This window comes from Phycodurus eques, chromosome 10, assembly GCF_024500275.1.
Source record: "Phycodurus eques isolate BA_2022a chromosome 10, UOR_Pequ_1.1, whole genome shotgun sequence".
NCBI classification, from domain to species: domain Eukaryota; kingdom Metazoa; phylum Chordata; class Actinopteri; order Syngnathiformes; family Syngnathidae; genus Phycodurus; species Phycodurus eques.
Genome location: NC_084534.1, coordinates 14650429 through 14669071, shown reverse-complemented (window position 1 = coordinate 14669071; position 18643 = coordinate 14650429). Strand labels below are relative to the sequence as shown.

Sequence of the window (18643 nt, the reverse complement as noted above, 5' to 3'; positions counted from 1 at the left end):
TCTTCCTTTTGGTGTGATGTCTCCTTTTACTTACATTACAACACTGTGCAGAGAGGCTGCTTTAAAAGCGAAGCTGGGGAAGTTCACAAGAATCGCCCCAATCTCAGGAGGAGAATGGGAACATATGTTGCCAAACCAGAACCTGGTAAAAAAATAATAATCATTTTTTCAGGTCATTTGGTGAAGATTTAAAGCCCCTCATTGCTATTGCATCCATGTTTCAGTGAGCATGTCGGTGAAAGAGGAGCCAATTGAATATATAGTGACAGAAAATTGTGAAGAAAATTGGTCAAATAACATTCAAAATGGTACAAACAGTAAAGTAAGTATATTGTAGTGTAGTTGCATATCTAAGTTGTTGTTGTTGTTCCTATTCCAAAACAAATCCTTATTTTGACTACTCAGGTGGAGCAATACATGTGCCTAATGTGTCACAGCGGAACTGAGGAGGACCGGCTGTTGTTGTGTGATGGCTGCGATGACAGCTATCACATCTTCTGTCTCATCCCCCCGCTACATGAGGTTCCCAAAGGAGACTGGAGATGCCCCAAGTGCCTAGCGCAGGTGAGGTGCATCCTCTCTGCCCTTGGGGAGCCAAATCCTGATGCAATACACTGTTTTTTATTGGAAACAACAGCTCAACACAATTTATCTATCCATCCATCCATTTTCTGTACCGCTTATCGTCTCTAGGGTCACGGCCATGCTGGAGCCTATCCCAGCTATCTTCGGGCGAGAGGCGGGGTACACCCTGAACTGGTTGCCAGCCAATCACAGGACACATATAAACAAACAACCATTCACACCTATGGGCAATTTAGAGTCCTCAATTAATCTACCATGCATGTTTTGGGGATGTGAGAGGAAACCGGAGTACCCGGAGAAAACCCACGCAGGCACAGGGAGCACATGCTAAGTCCATGCGGGCGAGGCCGGATTTGAACCGGGGTCCTCAGAACTATGAGGCAGATGTGCTATCCAGTCGTCCATCGTGCCACCAACACAATTCAGAATTAATAGTCAATGTATTTTTCTTAATTTGGCAGGAATGCGGCAAACCTCAGGTTGCTTTTGGCTTCGAGCAAGCCAGCAGGAGCTACACCCTGCAAACCTTTGGAGACATGGCTGATTCCTTTAAATCAGATTATTTCAACATGCCAGTTCACGTGAGTGGGGATCCTTGCTGGTGGTGTCTTGTCTGTTTGCACGATTACACCCAAATTACAGGGACAATTAATTGTAACTGAAACTGGAGGAGGGTTGTAGCATGTGACAAAGGAGGACTATTTGATAATATATAACATAATGCTTACTGCTATGACTTGGAAAACTTGCTCAGTTAGTCTTTTATCTGACATTTTGCCATCCTCTATTAATGAATTGAATGGAACTGAATTTCTTGATCGCTGAACTTGATGTAGATGGTTCCAACTGAGCTGGTGGAGAAAGAGTTTTGGCGTCTAGTCAGCACTATCGAGGAGGATGTGACTGTAGAATATGGAGCAGACATCGCCTCCAAAGAGTTTGGGAGTGGTTTCCCTGTGAAGAACAGCCATTTTGAAGTGTCTCCTGAGGATGAGGTACGAGCTCTCTAGTTGCGAAGAGCATGTGGATGATCTTTTATACTAGAGCTGAATTTGTAAACTTTTCCGTAGTGGTGTCTTTCACAGTAACTTGGGAATTTTCATCATCTGGCCAATAAATCACTGTAATCATATTGATTAATTTATTACAAACATATACTAGAATACTGCTATGGTTTAGCTTCTTTATTTTTTTATTTTTTTTTATTTTCTTTTTTATAATTTTTTTTTTTTTTTTGCGAACAAGCTCTGTTTAAAAGCACTGTAAATTTCTTGCTGGTAGCTAGAAAATGACCACTACCATTGTTATTTTCTAACTAACCGATGTCAGGTGGGCTGGCCATAGTTTTGAAACTTCCTGTGTTCTACAGCATTACCTAACAAGTGGCTGGAATCTTAACAACATGCCTGTGCTGGATGCCTCGGTCCTGACTCACATTACTGCTGACATCTGTGGGATGAAGTTACCCTGGCTCTATGTGGGCATGTGCTTCTCCTCCTTCTGCTGGCATATTGAGGACCACTGGAGCTACTCCATCAACTACCTTCACTGGTACACTTCGTAGTACAGTCTTTCCTGTAGAGATGAAGAGATTAACTTTTATACATTAGCTTGCAGTTAGTCTTTGTTAGGTAATTATGAATTGCATACTTTTATATTGTTGTTTCTTAAAAGAATGCAACAAATGTATGTGTATTGGTAAAAACGGTTGGTTTTTTGGGGTTTTTTTTTTTGACTGCAGGGGTGAGCCAAAGACCTGGTATGGGGCACCAGGTTACGCTGCAGAGCACTTGGAGGGTGTCATGAAGAAACTAGCTCCTGAGCTCTTTGAATCGCAGCCAGACCTCCTTCATCAGCTTGTCACCATTATGAATCCCAACACATTGATGAACAACGGCGTTCCGGTAAGTAGCTCAGTGTTGGAACACAATTTTTGACCATCACATCAAAGCAGGAGGAAGTGTGACAGGGCTCAGAAAAATCTTAAGTCAACAGTTGCTTAACAAAAATGTAAGTTGCCGGTATCGCATTGCCAAATGCAATGTAAAATGCCGTCTTTATCGTATTCCTCAATTTCCATCGCTACAATATGGGATGCACGTTTTGAACCGTTTATTACTCGTAACTCGACAAAGAGAGCGTGGATTATCCCTCCATTTTCTGAGCCGCTTATCCTCACACGGGTTGCGGGAGTTTTGGAGCCTATCCCAGCTATCATCGGGCAGGAGGCGGGGTACACCCTGAGCTGGTTGTAAGCCAATCGCAGGGCACATAGAAACAAGAAGGCTGTAGATTTGGATAAAAATCCTGCAACATTATCAGAAATCTACAAAACTATTATTAGACGAGCGTTGATCCATGCCTCTAACAGCGAGAAAGATTGGGTAAGTAAATCCAATCGGTGGTGTGTCGTATGGTATTATATTATGTGTTTAGCACAAGGCGGAATGATAAGATGCCATCAGGGTGCGTAGAGTCTCGAAGATGGAGACGCAGCTGATCAGCCTCAACGTGGTATATTTATTTTCTTACTTAGGGGAGATAACCACCAAAGTTAGTCTTAAGGGAGATAACCACCAAAGTCAGTAGTAGTGTCCCCTGAATAGAAAGCCAAACTATAAATCACGGTTTGTTTTTTTGTTTTTTTAAATCCTTGGTGATTTCATACAACACAAGGTCATAGATCCCTGTTGCACTTAATTAATAAAATGTTATTGATTGTTTATTTTAAAAATGTAATCCTATTATATTTTATAAAGTAATCCAATACATTTGAATATACAGTAGTTTAAACATGAATGCTAATATTCATTGGGCTTATTTCCAGTAATTTTGCATTTGCAGTGTTTAGGCTTTTCATTTTAGTAAATACATTAGAAATAGTATGCATAATACAAATTACTAGTAGCCATAGAAAACTAAATATTTTTTATTGACATGATCAGCAAACATTAGACTAGTTAATTTATCCAATTTATATGCCTCTATAAATTTAGGGTAGAAAAGCATAAAACCAGACACTGATTTAGTACTTAGTGGAACTTCTATTCAACTTACTGCCCGAAACAGCATGTCAAAAAATTGCTACACAAATCCCAGCAATTGCTGTAGAAAATAATTTTGTATAGCAATAATTACTATGCAAAAAATGTTAAGTATTTCGGACCCTGAGTTACTCTTACTGAGATGCTCATATTTGGATTGTGTTTGGATATTATTCAGTGTAGTCCTGTGCCACTGCAAGCTATACAATTGCAATACTAGTTACACTATATTTCTATTTTTTTTTAGTATTTGCTCACCTGCCTTGACTCACACATGATTTTAAGTGATATCAAATTCCAGATCCATATGGTTTAATATGATGTTGGTCTAACCTTTGCAGCTGTAACAGCTTCAACTCTTGTGGGAAAGCTTAGGAGTGAGTTTATGAGAATTTTAGCCTATTCTTCCAGGAGCATATTTGTGAGGTCACACACTGATGTTGGACGAGAAGGCCTGGCTCACTGTCCACTCGACATTAACCAAAAAGTGTTCTTTTTGGTTGAGGGCAGGACTCTGTGCAGCCCAGTCAAGTTCATCCGTACCAAATTTTCATATCCATGGACCTTGCTTTGTGTACTGGTGTACAGAAATGTTGGAACAGAAAGGGGTAAACTGTGTGACTGTCCAAAATCTCTTGGTATGCTGAAGCAGTCAAGTGTTCCTGTCACTGAACCTCAGGAACTAATATTTTGGACATTTCCAACTTTGTGGGAGCAGTTTGTAGATGGCCCCTTCCTGTTCCCACATGACTGTGCATCAGTGCACAAATCAAGGTTCATGAAGACATGGATGAGCGCGTTTGATGTGGATGAACTTGACTGGCCTGCACAATCCTGATCTCAACCCTGTAGAACACTTTTGGCTGAATTAGAGTAGAGACTGAGAGCCAGGCCTTCTCGTCCATCATCAGCATGTAACCTCACAAATGCGCTTCTTGAAAATTGGTCATAAATTCCCATGAACACACTCATACACCTTGTGGAAAACCTTCCCAGAAGAGTTTAAGCTGTTTGAACTGCAGAGGGGTGGACCAATGTCATATTATACCCTATGGTTTAAGAATAGGATGTCCTTTAAATTCATATAAGTTAAAGCAGTTGAGTGAATACTTATGACAATATAGTGTATGTGTTTAAATTGTGATCTCCCTTGACAATGGCAAGTGTATTGGTTGTTATTAAATAGTGCAGGGATACGCAATGAGCATATAAACACAATTCCAAGAAAAAGCGTTCTTTTCTATTTTTTTTTACCCCTACCTTTCTGTCTTTCAAATTATAGATCTATCGCACAAACCAATGTGCAGGAGAGTTTGTCATCACCTTCCCCAGAGCATACCACAGTGGATTCAACCAAGGTTTCAACTTTGCTGAAGCAGTCAACTTCTGTTCCATGGATTGGGTAAAGAGCTCACCAATCAGCTGTGTTACTTACTGTCCTTTAAGTAAGACTTAGTATTAGTAGTGTTTGTTGTGAAGGCGTCGAGAGGACCATGCAATGTTATGCTTTTACAGCAACACTAACAACAGTGTTATTGTCATGGCTATATGAGTGTCTTACTTTAATTAACGTCAATTTCCCATTAGATGCCTGTTGGCCGAGGCTGTGTGAAACACTATCGCCAGTTGAACCGGTATTGTGTCTTCTCCCACGACGAGATGGTCTGCAACATGGCCTTCAAGGCGGATAGAGTGGATGTGGACCTGGCCTCCGCTGTGCACAAGGAGATGGTCGCCATGGTCCAAGAAGAAGAGGAACTTCGAGAGAAGATCAACAACATGGTGAGGAGTTCTAGTTTGTCATCCCCAGTCACGTGTTAGAGGTAATTGTGTACAATGCTTTTGGTCATATCAAAGTATATTGGTGGGTAGAATGAAACCGTACCTTCCGTCTTCATGATGCACGGTACATTTAACACATTGTGTTTATCAAACACTTTTTTTGTACACAGCTGTTTTTCCTCTTCATCTCTGAGTGTGAATCTGTATCCCCCAGGGTGTGGTGGGAGCAAGACAAGTAGATTATGAGCTGCTCCCCGATGAGGAACGCCAGTGCTGCAAGTGTTGGACCACCTGCTACCTGTCTGGCATCACTTGTGTCTGCAGTCCTGGCAAGGTGGTCTGCCTGTACCACGCCCAGGACCTCTGCTCCTGTCCATCTAGCAACCTAATACTCCAGTGAGTCCTCAGTCACCATGACAACTGAATGTGGTTAAAAAAAGATTCTAGCTTCAATCAGCAATGTGTTACCCCTGCGAGTATAAGTCAGAAAGCAAACATGCAAAGAATGAATTTTATTTTCCTTGCACTGTTTAAAATTAACCCAAGTTGATCCCATGCAGCTGCTTCTGCAAGTACTATAAAGTTGCTCTACATTGGAGAAATGAACTTATACCAGATAAGTATTTTATTTTCCGAAAAATGTGCTCAAATTAATGCACAAAACATGGGTAACAAAATTGAAAGCTGCAGTTTCTGTTGAATGACCAAGATGTTAACCTTGCACCAAGGATATTAATGGATGTGGTGGTTTAGAATACTGCCTTTTTATCTTCTGTCTTACTTTTTCACTAGTTACAAATTTACACTGGATGAGTTATACCCCATGATGTCATCAGTGAAGTTGCGTGCAGAGTCCTATAAGGAGTGGAATAATGCCGTGCAGAGCATTCTGGAGAAGAAAGAAAACAACAAAAGAGGTGACGTTAATTTAAGACAGTTTGGCTATTCTGGTCACACCTCAGGAATTTTTATTTATTTATTTATTTATTTATTTATTTATTTTTATACAATGCTTGTGCAATCTTTTGATGTGCTAAACGAATGATCTATGTCCGGTTAGGTCTGGAAGAGCTTCACAGCCTGGTGGAGCAGGCAGAGACAAAAAGGTTCCCACAAACCAGCCTCTTGGATCAGCTGCGCGTTGTTTCCGCAGAAGCTGACAAAGTTGCTGTGGTAGCACAACAACTTCTCAATGGGAAGAGGCAGACAAGGTATTACTAATTTTGTACCAGTGTGATGTAAATATTAATGGACCTTTCCGCAAGAGTGAGTCACATGACAGAGTAGACCGATCATTAACTTCCTACATCGTAGTAGCGCACGCTTAAAGTGGTTTGAGAAAGTGTTTGCCCCCTTCCTGATTTCTTATTTTTTGGCATGTTTGTCATACTTAAATGTTTCCCATCATCAAAAGAATTTAAATATTAGTCAAAGACAACACAAGTAAACACAAAATGCTGTTTTTAAACTAAGGTTTTTATTATTAAAGGGGGAAAAAAAATCAAAACCTACATGGCCCTGTGTGAAAAAGTGATTGCCCCCTAAACCTAATAACTGGTTGGTCCACCCTTAAAGTAAACTCCGTTTGAAACGACAAAACACATTTAATTTTACAACTACTGAAATACAGGGGTATATATTTATAAATTATTCCTACAAGTTTAAAAAAAAAAAGATTTTGTTCAGACCATAATTTGATACACTGTCGCCGCCATGTTTAGCGTGTACAAAGAATTCTGGGAATGATGATGTAGAATGGCTATTGTAAAATTGTTGCGTTGCTGCTCTCTGCAGAGCTAAGCTAGCCACTTAGGAACAACTTTCATCGTCAGTGAAAAGAGTTAAAAATGCCATACTGCGCCGCTTTGGGATGTGATTTCCAATCAGGACTGAATGAAAAAAAGGAGGCAAGCATTCATAGCTTTCCCAAAAAGATCCAGTTGAGGAAACGGTGAGAGGATGTGGCCGGTTTGTTTGTTCGAAGCCTTTGATCGCCCCCATCTCATGAAAGAGCTCAACGGCCGCACGTAACAAGCGAAAGCTGAGCAAAAAGACGCAAAAGACAGGAGGCGCTGGCCGCTCACCTTGATCAGCCCACTTTAGCAGCACCAGCTGTTGTAAACAACCGGTCATTGAGTTAGCAGTGAAAAACAGTAAAATAGGTATGCATGTAACTTTACTCTCAGTTATCACTGAATACATTTATAACATCGGGCAAAACGAACAAGTACCATGAGCAACGGCAGAAATGAAACGGAGCTCTTTACAACAGAGACTCGTTCTCATATCATATCAGATCATATATACCAAACATGTCCTTGCAATCGGAGTTCCTTTTAACAGCAACAACTGCAATCAAGCATTTGCGATAACTTGCAATGAGTCTCTTACAGCGCTGTGGAGGAATTTTGGCCCACTCATCTTTGCATTGTTGTAATTCAGTCACGTTGGAGGGTTTTCAAGCATGAACTGCCTTTTTAAGGTTGTGCCACAGGAGCTCAATAGGATGCAGGTCTGGACTTTGACAAGGCCACTCCAAAGTCTTCACTTTGTTTTTCTTCAGCCATTCAGAGGTGGACTTGCTGGTGTTTTTTGGATCATTGTCCTGCTCCAAAACCAAAATTTGCTTGAGGTCACAAACAGATGGCCGGACATTCTCCTTCAGGATTTTTTGGTAGACAGCAGAATTCATGGTTCCATTTATCACAGCAAGTCTTCCAGGTCCTAAAGCAGCAAAACAGCCCCAGACCATCACACTACCACCACCATATTTTGCTGTTGGTATGATCTTTTTCTTAAATGCAGTGTTACTTTTATGCCAGATGTAATGGGGGACACACCTTCCAAAAAGTTTAACTTTTGTCTCGTCTGGCCACAGAGTATTTTCCTAAAGGTCTTGGGGATCATTAAGATATCCGCCCCAAAATTGAGATGAGCCTTTTTGCTCTTGTTGCTTAGCGGTGATTTTCGTCTTGGAACTCTGCCATGCAGGCCATTTTTTCCCCAGTCTCTTTCTTATGGTGTCGTCATGAACACTGACCTTAACTGAGGCAAGTGAGGCCTGCAGTTCTTTTGGATTTTGTTGTGGTGTCTTTTGCGACCTCTTGGGGTTAGTTGTTGCTGCGCTCTTGGGGTAATTTTGGTCGAATGGCCACTCCTGGGAAGGTTCACCACTGTTCTATGTTTTTGCCATTTGTAGATAATGGGTCTCACTGTGGTTCGCTGGAGTCCCAAAGCTTTACAAATGGCTTTATAACCTTTTCCACAGTTACTTTCTTTGTCATTTTTTTCCTGAATTTCTTAAGATCTCGGCATGATGTCTATGATCCTTTTGAGGATCTATTTCACTTTGTCAAGCAGGTTCTATTTAAGTGATTTTTTTTAAATTGAGAACAGGTGTGGCAGTATCATGCCTGGGTGAGCCTCGAGAAATTGAACTGAAGTATGATAAACCAGTTATGTTTTAGCGGGGGGCCATGTAGTTTTGGATTTTTTTTTTCTCCCTTCTCCCTTAATAAAAACCTTAATTTAAAAAGTGCCTTCTGTGTTTTGTTGTCTTTGACTAATATTTAAATTTGGTTAATGATGTGAAACATTTAAGTGTGACAAACAAGCAAAAAAAATAAGAAATCAGGAAGGGGTCAAACACTTTTTCACACCACTGTAATTTCCCAAAAACACTATCTGAGACAAAAAATATTACTTATGGAAAACACCAGTTTGATTAGTGTAGTATATAAAGTTTGTCCCAGCGTAAATCATTGATAAGCGATATCAAGAGCGCCTGGAAAAGGTTGTCAAGTTTATTCCCTTTCCAAAACCAAGCATCTCTGATAAATGTCTGTATTGGATCAAGCGATGTGGATACGGCCTCACAACCAGATGAAACCATTGAGAATTAATAGCAACAGATATGCCTGTACTATGGGCGGAACGGTTCACAAAATCCACGTTTCAGTTGGTATCTAAATTTTGTGCTGGCGTTTTCCGTTCGGCCGTTCGTATGTTAACTTAAGAAAAATTAATGCTGCCTTATATATTTTGTATTATTATTTTAATTAGTTTTATTAATCATAAATATATATTTGTTCATATATCTATGCCAGCGGCATTTAGTGGAAACAGAACAAATGCTCTTCCACTGGATGGCAAAAAGTACAATAAAGCTGTGGATCCACCTGTTGCTATTTATACAACAGAATAAGTTGGCTCCCTGCAAATATCAGCTTCGTGTTCAATTAAACCAGCCCAGATTTCACACTGACTAAAGTACATTTGTGGCTAAACTAGATAAGATATCAGTAATCATAATTTTTTTTTGTGTGTTTTGTGGTTGACCGTGAAATTTTTCAAATGTAAAATAGGTGCCTCGGCTCAACAAAGATTGACTGTTGACAATTATACGTGAATGAGCTCGCCTTAGCATAAAGTTTACTCTAGAAACGTCGTCTTTGTTACTAGCAGCATTGAGATGTGCCTTCAGTTAGGTCCATAAATATTAGGACATGAACACAATTGTCATCTTTTTGGCTCAAATGTCAACACAATTGATTAGAAATGAAACAAACAAAATGTGCTGGCTGCAGACTTTCATCTTTTAATTTGAGGTTTATTTACATCCAAATCAGGTAAATGGTGTAGGGTTTGTTTCTGTATCCCACATTTTAAGGCTAGTTTGCTACATCATGCTAGCATTGTGTATGCTTGAGTGAAGCAAAGTTTCAAGCTTAGTTGTTTTGGCTAATTTGCTACTGTGCTCTGGAGTGTACACACTGTTTCGCCTCGTTGGTAAATGAAGGGGGAGGGGGGGGGAGTTGCACGTTATGAACTGAACACATGCGTTGTTTCTCTTCAGCACTTTGAAAATAACATGCCAAGTGAGTATTTCCTCATGCAGTATACCTCATAAAAATTGTCATTCTCTCAACCAATCATTGGCTAGTCATAGTCATGAAATTGTCGTCCGTTTGGTCTAGAAGCAGTCGATTAACTAATATGTAGCGTGAGCAAAAAATAAATTTGGAAATAGCCCATTAAGATTTTTTTCTTACTCTGCTTGACAAAGAACAGTTTGCATAGTATAATCTCGGTGGGTCTGATGTCCAGATGTAGCGAGTGTGGCACTTCAGTCTTCCTTTGGCTTCTGTACCTCCTCATGCTAAGAGAAATACATTTCGATCTTCCTTGGCCCATAGATATAGCCACTGAGTGAACAAAAACCTCACTAAAATACTAGAAAACTGGTCTGCTTCAGAAACAGAAAAATCAGCCGGGAGATCTGTTAGCATAGCATGATTACTGTGAGAACTGGCTATCATTTTGGACAGCGTTTGTCTAAGGAAGCGATTGAAGGGTCATGACCTCTGACAGGACGTGGATACGTGTTCTGTCTGGAGAGGCCGATTTAGACTGCAGAGCTTCTCTCTTGACTGGAATTTGATAATCATGTAATAGTTTTCCTACCTCTAAATGGCAAACACATTCATGGTAGGATATTTTACCCACATTTTCATGCATTATTAGCTGTCCCTCAAAATGTTCTGACATTTGTAGTCTTTCCTTTTTCTAATGTTGCAGGTTTCGCTCTTGTGGGGGGAAGTCTCAAAGCCACGGGTTGACTGTGGAGGAGCTCCGGTCTTTTGTCCAACAGTTGGACAACCTGCCATGTAACATCAGACAGGCGCCTTTACTGAAGGTTGTTTAGCATTTAAGTTTTAAAGTTTGACTTTGTGTTTAATGTTAGAACCTAATAGCATTTGCATGTACCTTTCAGGACCTGCTGACTCGGGTTGATGAATTCCAGCAGCGCAGCGAAAGGCTCCTCTCTGACGAGTCGCCTAACTCAGTCGAGCTTCAGGAACTGCTGGATCTGAGCCTGGGCCTTGACGTAGAGCTGCCCCAGCTGCCTCTGCTCAGGGAGAGGCTGGAGCAGGCCCGCTGGCTGGAGACTGTTAAGCAAGCCAACAGCAGGCCAGACAACCTCTGCCTTGACACCATGAGGAGGCTGATCGACCAGGGCGTGGGTTTAGCCCCTCACAGCTCTGTGGAAAGAGCCATGGCTCGCCTGCAGGAGCTCCTGACGGTTTCTGAGCAGCTGGAGGAGCGAATGCTCGGCCTCATGAAAGCCAGGTGAGGACAAAAGCATGCTCATGTTTCTAAACAAAAAAAAGATCAGGTTTAGATCCATTCAATACCTGTGTAATGGGTTATATCTAGAGACCACTCATTAAATATTTCACATATTAAAGGCATTGTAGTTTAAAAGCACTTTCCTGCTCTATTTCATTTGAATTTCGGTTGGATCACCTTCATGTGTAACACAAACTCCATTTAATTTTCATATATGCTTTAGTAATTGCTTTCCAATACAAAAAAAAGTTTTAAAATGTATTTTTACTACACTGTTCGTCTCACCTTTTGGACCTCGTTGTAGTATTCATTTTCTCTCCTGGCTGATCTCTTGCAAAGATATCAAGTTGTCACTTGCAAGCTCTGTGTTCATTCTGGTCCTCCTTGAATATCCCGTGGCTAACTTTGCACATTTTATTGCGTGGTTCCAGCACTTATTCAGCAGAGGAAACTAAAGAAACCCAATAAATAATCTAGTGAAGTTGCCAAAACTGTATTACGCTGGCGCAGGAGATGCAACAGTTAAAGGTCAGATGACAAAGATGTTATGGGGTCAGTTAAAATTCATATTTGCATTGTTTATGTTATGTCATACATGCATGTAACTTCCAGCAAGTTTTCAACTATAGTTTAGCTAAAAATTAGGTTTTTATCACGCGTATTGAGCACTCCCCGAACATACCTGAAGCTCTAGACACCAGGGTGTGATTACTCTAGCCACCGCAAGGGCTACCAGAAGTGACATTGCAATTGACAAAAACAGCGTGCTACACTCTATACGCAATGCCGAGGAATGTGTTGGAATATGAGGAGGATTTCGACATACAGGAGCACCCAACTGAACTTGGCATCGTCAAACCATACGTTTGAGCCGACCAGTGATGACGACGAGCAGCCAAGTAGCAATTGTACAACAGAAAAAGAGGGGCCACTGGGTCGATGTGACGGTATGTCAAAAACATGTCTTTTTATACAGTCATGCCACCCAAGGGGTGCCAATATTTTTTAGCACGACTACACGTATTATATATTCATATGTTTCAGTGACACGGCACAAGCTTTTACATAGTATGCAATATTACTATATATTGTATGCCCCTCGCTCGAGTAGCGTTATAACATGCTGCACAGAAAGTCTTTGCCGTGTCTGTTGGCTTGTCATATAAGCAAAAGTACAGTTGACAGTACTGAAAAGTACTGCGTGGGTCTTTTTTTCCTACATCCCAGTGCATAGTAACCATAACAGAGTGGTAGGTATATACAAGGAAATCCTCACCTCTTGTTTGCGCCGCTTCACCGCTCCACCGTGGTGGCTGCGAGATTTAGTTCTCTTGCTGGCGGTTGAGGTCCCGATGGTCGTAGGAAAAGTAGTTGGCACCGCATCTGGTTTTAGCCTCTACTTCTCTATGCAATGCTTTCTGCGAAGTCTTTCTCAAAACACGCCGTTCGAAGTGATCAGCACAGAATTTGGAATGCTTGCTAGGCACCCATAGCTGAGCACGTTTCTTCCCCTGTTGATAGGCATTCCCTATATACTGGTTGCGTATTCCTTTTCCACTTGGAAAGCCAAAAAATTTGTATAACCAAATGCCGCACAATAAATCATCGTGACATCGCTAAATCATACAACAACAAATATACAAGGACGGAACAACGGCATGGAACAATAGCACACAATGCCGAATTAACAGGCTGTTTGGCTCATGTGACGTCACAGCGCCGGATAGAGCTGAAGACTGGAAGGCGCTGGATGCAGAAGGGGCATTCTGAATCATATTTATCCATTTAACTGCTGTATACCTGCTATAAAATCACTTCGAAATGCCAGATGTGGTTTGTAAAGGGGTTCTAGATTTACTAAGAACATTTTTGACATCTTTGTCGTCTGACCTTTAAGTTGAGAGAAAAAAGGTGGCAGGAAAATGTTTAGTTATCTATATGAACTATTATTATTTAATAAATTAATAGAATAAATTTGTGTGTGTCTTCTCAAAGTCCATATCAAAGTATAGAAACACTTGATGCTGCGTTACAAGAAATGGAAAACGTCCCTGCTTATCTGCCGAACTGTCTGCAGCTGAAGGATGCTGTGGTCAAGGCCAAGAAGTGGCTTCATGAAGCTGAAGCCCTCCAGGTAAACTTTCCACTTGCTGAAAATTCTGCTTGAGAAAAGCCTGGCTGGTCCTACAAGTGTTGCCTTTGCACGCTTATAGCTGGGGGGCCGTATTCCAGTGCTGGAAAGCCTTTCTGAGCTAGTACTCAGAGCAGAGGGTATCCCCGTGAGGCTCGACCCTCTCAGTCGACTGGAGGCACTGGTCAGTGACGTGCAGATCTGGAAGGAAAGCGCTGCAAAAACATTCCTACTCAAAAATTCACCCTTTTCTCTTTTGGAGGTATGTCAAGCATTTTAATGTTTTTTTGGATTACAGTTGTTCTTTTGCTCGATACACCACACTGAATATGCTGCTCGACATTAAGACTTGATATCTCACAATTTACCAAAATGGTATCTTCTATGTTGAATCTCAAATTAATATAGGGCATTTCTGGTCAAAGAGTTGATGTAACTATATTTTAACAACCTTCCTGCTAGCGCACTACACAATATTGTTTTGCATTTTCAGGTACTGTGCCCAAGATGTGACGAAGGAGCTGGGCTTCATAGGTCAAGATATAAAAAAACAAAAGAGGGAACACAGATGAGTAAGAGATCACCCGTAAACCTGGACTCACTCCACGACGTGGAAAAGGCACTTTCGGAAAGCAAAAACTCTGCCTCTGCTGTAAGTGTCGCCTCTTATGTATATACAGGAAAACAGTTTTTTTCCTACTGTCAGTTTAACTTCATTAAAACAATATAATTTCCTTAATTTTAATGCAGACATTTTTCAAAGGCAATATCATTTTTGGGGGGATTACAATAAGATTGAGCCCAGAGAATGTGTACATACAGATGCACATTGTGTTAACCAAATATTAGTGTGTTAAATAATTAGACATTTTAATTACACTTGCTTGTGAAGAAGCCCTATCACATTTGGATCTGTAAGCATCATGAACAACAAAATCTTCTCTCGTCACAGATGACCACCCTCGATGACGTCCGCGACAAGGAGATGGAGACCTTGTTGGCTCTCAGGGCTTCAAACGAGTCCAAGCTTCTTCCTACTCAAAACTGTTGTGCCGCTAGTGTGTGTGTTTGCCAAAAGCCGCCCTCGGGGGCCATGGTGCAGTGTGAGCTCTGTCGTGAGCTTTTCCACAGTGGGTGCATTGCAGCAAACGCAGACCTCAAATATGGTCAAGTCTGGCTTTGCCCCTTTTGCCAGCGTTCAAGGAAGCCACCCCTGGACAAGGTCTTGCCTCTGCTGGCATCACTGCAAAGGATTCGGGTCAGACTTCCTGAGGGTGACGCACTGCGCTTCCTCATCGAGCGCACGGTGCAATGGCAGCACAGAGTTCAGCAGGCCTGCACAGGTGGACTTCTGGAGGAAGTATCAAAAATGGTCAGTGGACAGATTAGCATCCGGGCATGTGGTGTTATTGTTTGTAACATTTTATGTGTTTATGTTTCAGGGGAAAAACAGATACAGAATATCGCAAAAGAATGGCTGGTCTTTTTATACAGAACACCAGTGTGTTCCAGTCCAGGGTTAGTTTAATCAAATGTAGTGTGTATTTCATTTTTTTCCCCTTTCAAATTATGAAGCCAACCTTTCTAAAAGTGCCTTTAACAGGACTTTGCCCTGAGCTGGAGGAGCTGATGGTGGAGGGGTTCCTACTGCAGGTCACACTTCCAGAAACCGAGCAGCTTTACACATACTTGCTGTACAAACTGGCTCCTCTGCCCACTCAGAGATCCTCTTGTAGGAAAAGCACAGAAGATGACGAGCTACAGATGGAGAGCACAAAACAGCACAAAAAGGTATTGAATAATTCTGGACTATACAGTGAACCCTTGTTTATTGCAGGTGATGTGTTCCAGACTCACCCGCAATAAGTGAAAATGTAGGATGCATTTTTACCCCTCCCACATGCTTTAAACACATGTTTAAACTTATTAAAACACACTTTTTAAAGTATTCCTTAGCACCCGTTCTCACTCTTTCGGTGGCACAGTTCTCTGAATAAGAAGCAAAGCGTGCTTGCTACAAGCAGTTTGTAACACCAAATTGAAGTTTACTTTAAAACTGACATAAAACCAAAGAGAATTAAACGTATAATTGAACACCAAAATGTTCAACCGGCCATTTTGTCTAATGAAATGGTTCCCGGTACGCAAAACGTACAGCGGCTGAAATAAGTATTTAACACGTCACCATTTTTCTTCTCTGCCTCTACGTACCTCCATATATGCTGCATCTCCTTCAGTAGACATATGGTAACAACAGAAATGTGCGTGTCTACACAGAGTGGAGGCTCATGTCACAATAAAGAGGCACTGAGCATTCAGAGCAAAAGGACCAAGCGACGCAAGGAAAGCTCTGACTCTCAGCACTCAGGGAAGGCCAAGAAAGGTTGCAAAAAGAAGTCTAAGAGGAGACGTGACCGGAGGGAAGAAAGCAGGGGGAGTTGCTCCCCCACACATGCAGCATCGGAACCTGCTGCATCTGTGTCTGCATCCGATTCGGATGAGGACTACTCGTTGTGCGCTGCGCCGTGGTGCAGAGAGCCAGAAGGAGACGAGGTGTGTTTGATAATTAACTACCACACAAACTGACAGCCCTTGACTTGTAGACTATTTTTCACTATAAATATCCTGTTTGTTTTCTTTTTCAGTTAAACTGGGTCCAATGTGATGGAAGCTGCAATCAGTGGTTCCACCAGGTCTGTGTGGGACTGTCTGCTGAGCGTGCAGAGATGGAAGACTATATTTGCATAAGCTGCACACAGCCAGACTTTGACAGAGGGGACTGAAGACCAAAAAGTGACTTGTTGAAGGATCAGCAGTTGATTTACAGCACGCAGCACTTGGAAGTGCACCCCTGAACTCTGTGCCCTTTACCTTGTGGTTTGCCCTTCGTGAACACGGTGCTAATCACTCGTCTCCTACGTTACAACAGATTTGCGTCACTGTTTCTGTCATGTGGCTGCTACTACAGCCAATCAGCTAATCATTTCCAAAAGTTTTCAGAATGAACAGTGCAGGGACTTTTCAACCAAAAGTCAATTGAAACCAGATCTAGCCCTTTTTTCCCGCATGCATTTGAACAATGTGGAATTTCATCTCTAGAGTAAATATTCATCAAAGCAATAACCGAACTCAATAATTCCGGTTCAGTTTCAACTGAGCTAAGAAATCCCAATAGAATGCCTTGTTGAAGTGAAACCCTGCTAATACACCTTGAATCTGATGTTGCAAACCAGTTCAGGTAAAATATTTAGAACACATAAGATGAATTAAGAGGTCGAGGAGATATGATGGGATATCTGAATCTTGAGTTTGTGTATGGAGGTGGGGCGGGGGGTGGAATAGTCGCCGTCGTCCCTTTACAGTTGTCAGACTAAATGTAGTCGTTTTCCTTTTTAGGGTGACTGGGTAAAATGAGTATTTGTCAACGTTCCGTAAGACTTGATGATGTTCACAAAGTAAGAATGACTTGTCCGACATCCAAGGAATGTACATTTTCTTTTAGGGTGTAGTTTCCCTGCAAGATTTAAGTTGAACATATTGTGTTGGATTTAGATTTAACACAGATTGTGTGATTTATTTGCCACGGGTATGACCTTTTTCTGCTCCTTTGGCTAAATAATATAATTCATATGTTGCAGTTTGCAATTTAAAATTAAAGACGTTTGTTCCCAAATGTCTGGATGTGTTGACCTTCTCACCTATATCTTTAATTTCCTGTGAATGGCTCTGTTAAATTAACATGCCATGAATACTTTAAAAAGCATTCCAACATGGCTGTGCTCTTTTTAAACACACCTTCCAGGTTTAAAAAAAAAACTCCTGCAGGGTTTACACTCCCAATCTTCACTGCTTAAAGAAGATAAATCAGATTACCTAAAGTGTGGGGGCCCCTCACGAGTAAACAACAGAATACAATATTGTGTTGATCTGATTTACAGAAATACATTTGGAGTGTGGTTTTAAGTACTTTGTTCCAATGAGTCAATGTACTGTAAAGCATATGCAAATAGATGAAACTTTACGTGCCTCCTGCTCATTTTGGTCTGTGTAACACTGATTCATTGAAATCATTGTATACATTATCCCACTTTAAAAACTGTAAGAGTGTAGGCCTGTGTGGATGTCATGAGTTTGTGTAGGGTGTTCATTTGACATCGTATTGAGCAATTCACACACTGCGTGTGTTTTTAAAAAAATATTTGATCGTAGTCTGCATTGACTGCAAGGATTTTTATTCTATTTTTAACGTATCATCATTGTATCACATTTTATAAACAGGATCTACTCACTCCTATAAATGTATTCACACAGATGACCCTATATATCTTAAACATTTCTTTATTCCTTTTTTGTTTCACCCTTTCCAGTAGTTATCTAAGGAATTCAACACCTTTTGTCAGATATAACGCTGATATAAAAAAACTTTGTCCATAATGCTGCCAGTTAGATGCTGACACGACACTAGTGTGAACATTACATTACTTTATACTGAACAACCTGATTTTGTTAATTGTCTATTTTAGTTACTTTTTGTTCTTATTTTGTTCTATTGTTGCTTTACTGTGTTTTCTTGTTTTTGTTTGCGTGTTCTATGGCTGTGGTTCCCAACCACTGTACGCAAGAGAATCATATCAGGTGTGACATGGGAAATTATCCAATTTCACTTAATTGGTCTGAAAATTATTTTATTTTATTCTATAAAAGAAGCATGTAATGACAGTCAGAATAAGACCCAATAAAGTGAGTTCAGAGATTTGCGTAAAAATGCATTATAATTGAAGATAATTGCTGAAAACGTGCAAAGACTGAAAACTATCTCGTACTACTAAGTTGTGGCAATACAGGGTTAAACTGTTTTTCACCGTTTAATTTTTCCTGATATTTTGGGCGTAGCTAAAATGGCACTATGTGACGCACTCCAAGCATGAGACCCCCCCACCCCACATCAATGATTATCTGGCGCAATTGCCCC

General features: G+C 40.9%; 1 protein-coding gene across 4 annotated transcripts in view; it reads left to right on the top strand.

Annotated features, from left to right (window-relative positions):
• The window catches only part of kdm5ba (lysine demethylase 5Ba), a 33921-nt gene extending 16577 nt beyond the window's left edge, over positions 1-17344 (top strand). For 2 of the 4 annotated variants that reach the window (XM_061688828.1, XM_061688829.1), the window contains exons 7-28: positions 52-145; positions 225-322; positions 406-564; positions 1047-1166; positions 1422-1580; positions 1955-2136; positions 2327-2489; positions 4912-5031; positions 5217-5411; positions 5626-5807; positions 6204-6328; positions 6472-6622; positions 10989-11106; positions 11185-11540; positions 13536-13674; positions 13754-13933; positions 14165-14323; positions 14624-15043; positions 15114-15189; positions 15275-15462; positions 15949-16224; positions 16317-17344. In XM_061688828.1, coding sequence (XP_061544812.1) covers positions 52-145; positions 225-322; positions 406-564; positions 1047-1166; positions 1422-1580; positions 1955-2136; positions 2327-2489; positions 4912-5031; positions 5217-5411; positions 5626-5807; positions 6204-6328; positions 6472-6622; positions 10989-11106; positions 11185-11540; positions 13536-13674; positions 13754-13933; positions 14165-14323; positions 14624-15043; positions 15114-15189; positions 15275-15462; positions 15949-16224; positions 16317-16454 — 3798 coding nt within the window. In that variant the 3' untranslated portion in view covers positions 16455-17344. Of the gene's footprint in view, positions 1-51; positions 146-224; positions 323-405; positions 565-1046; positions 1167-1421; positions 1581-1954; positions 2137-2326; positions 2490-4911; positions 5032-5216; positions 5412-5625; positions 5808-6203; positions 6329-6471; positions 6623-10988; positions 11107-11184; positions 11541-13535; positions 13675-13753; positions 13934-14164; positions 14324-14623; positions 15044-15113; positions 15190-15262; positions 15463-15948; positions 16225-16316 lie in introns of all 4 variants that reach the window. The other 2 variants (XM_061688826.1, XM_061688827.1) reach the window with 1 other exon arrangement.
• Positions 17345-18643: the final 1299 nt, after the last annotated feature.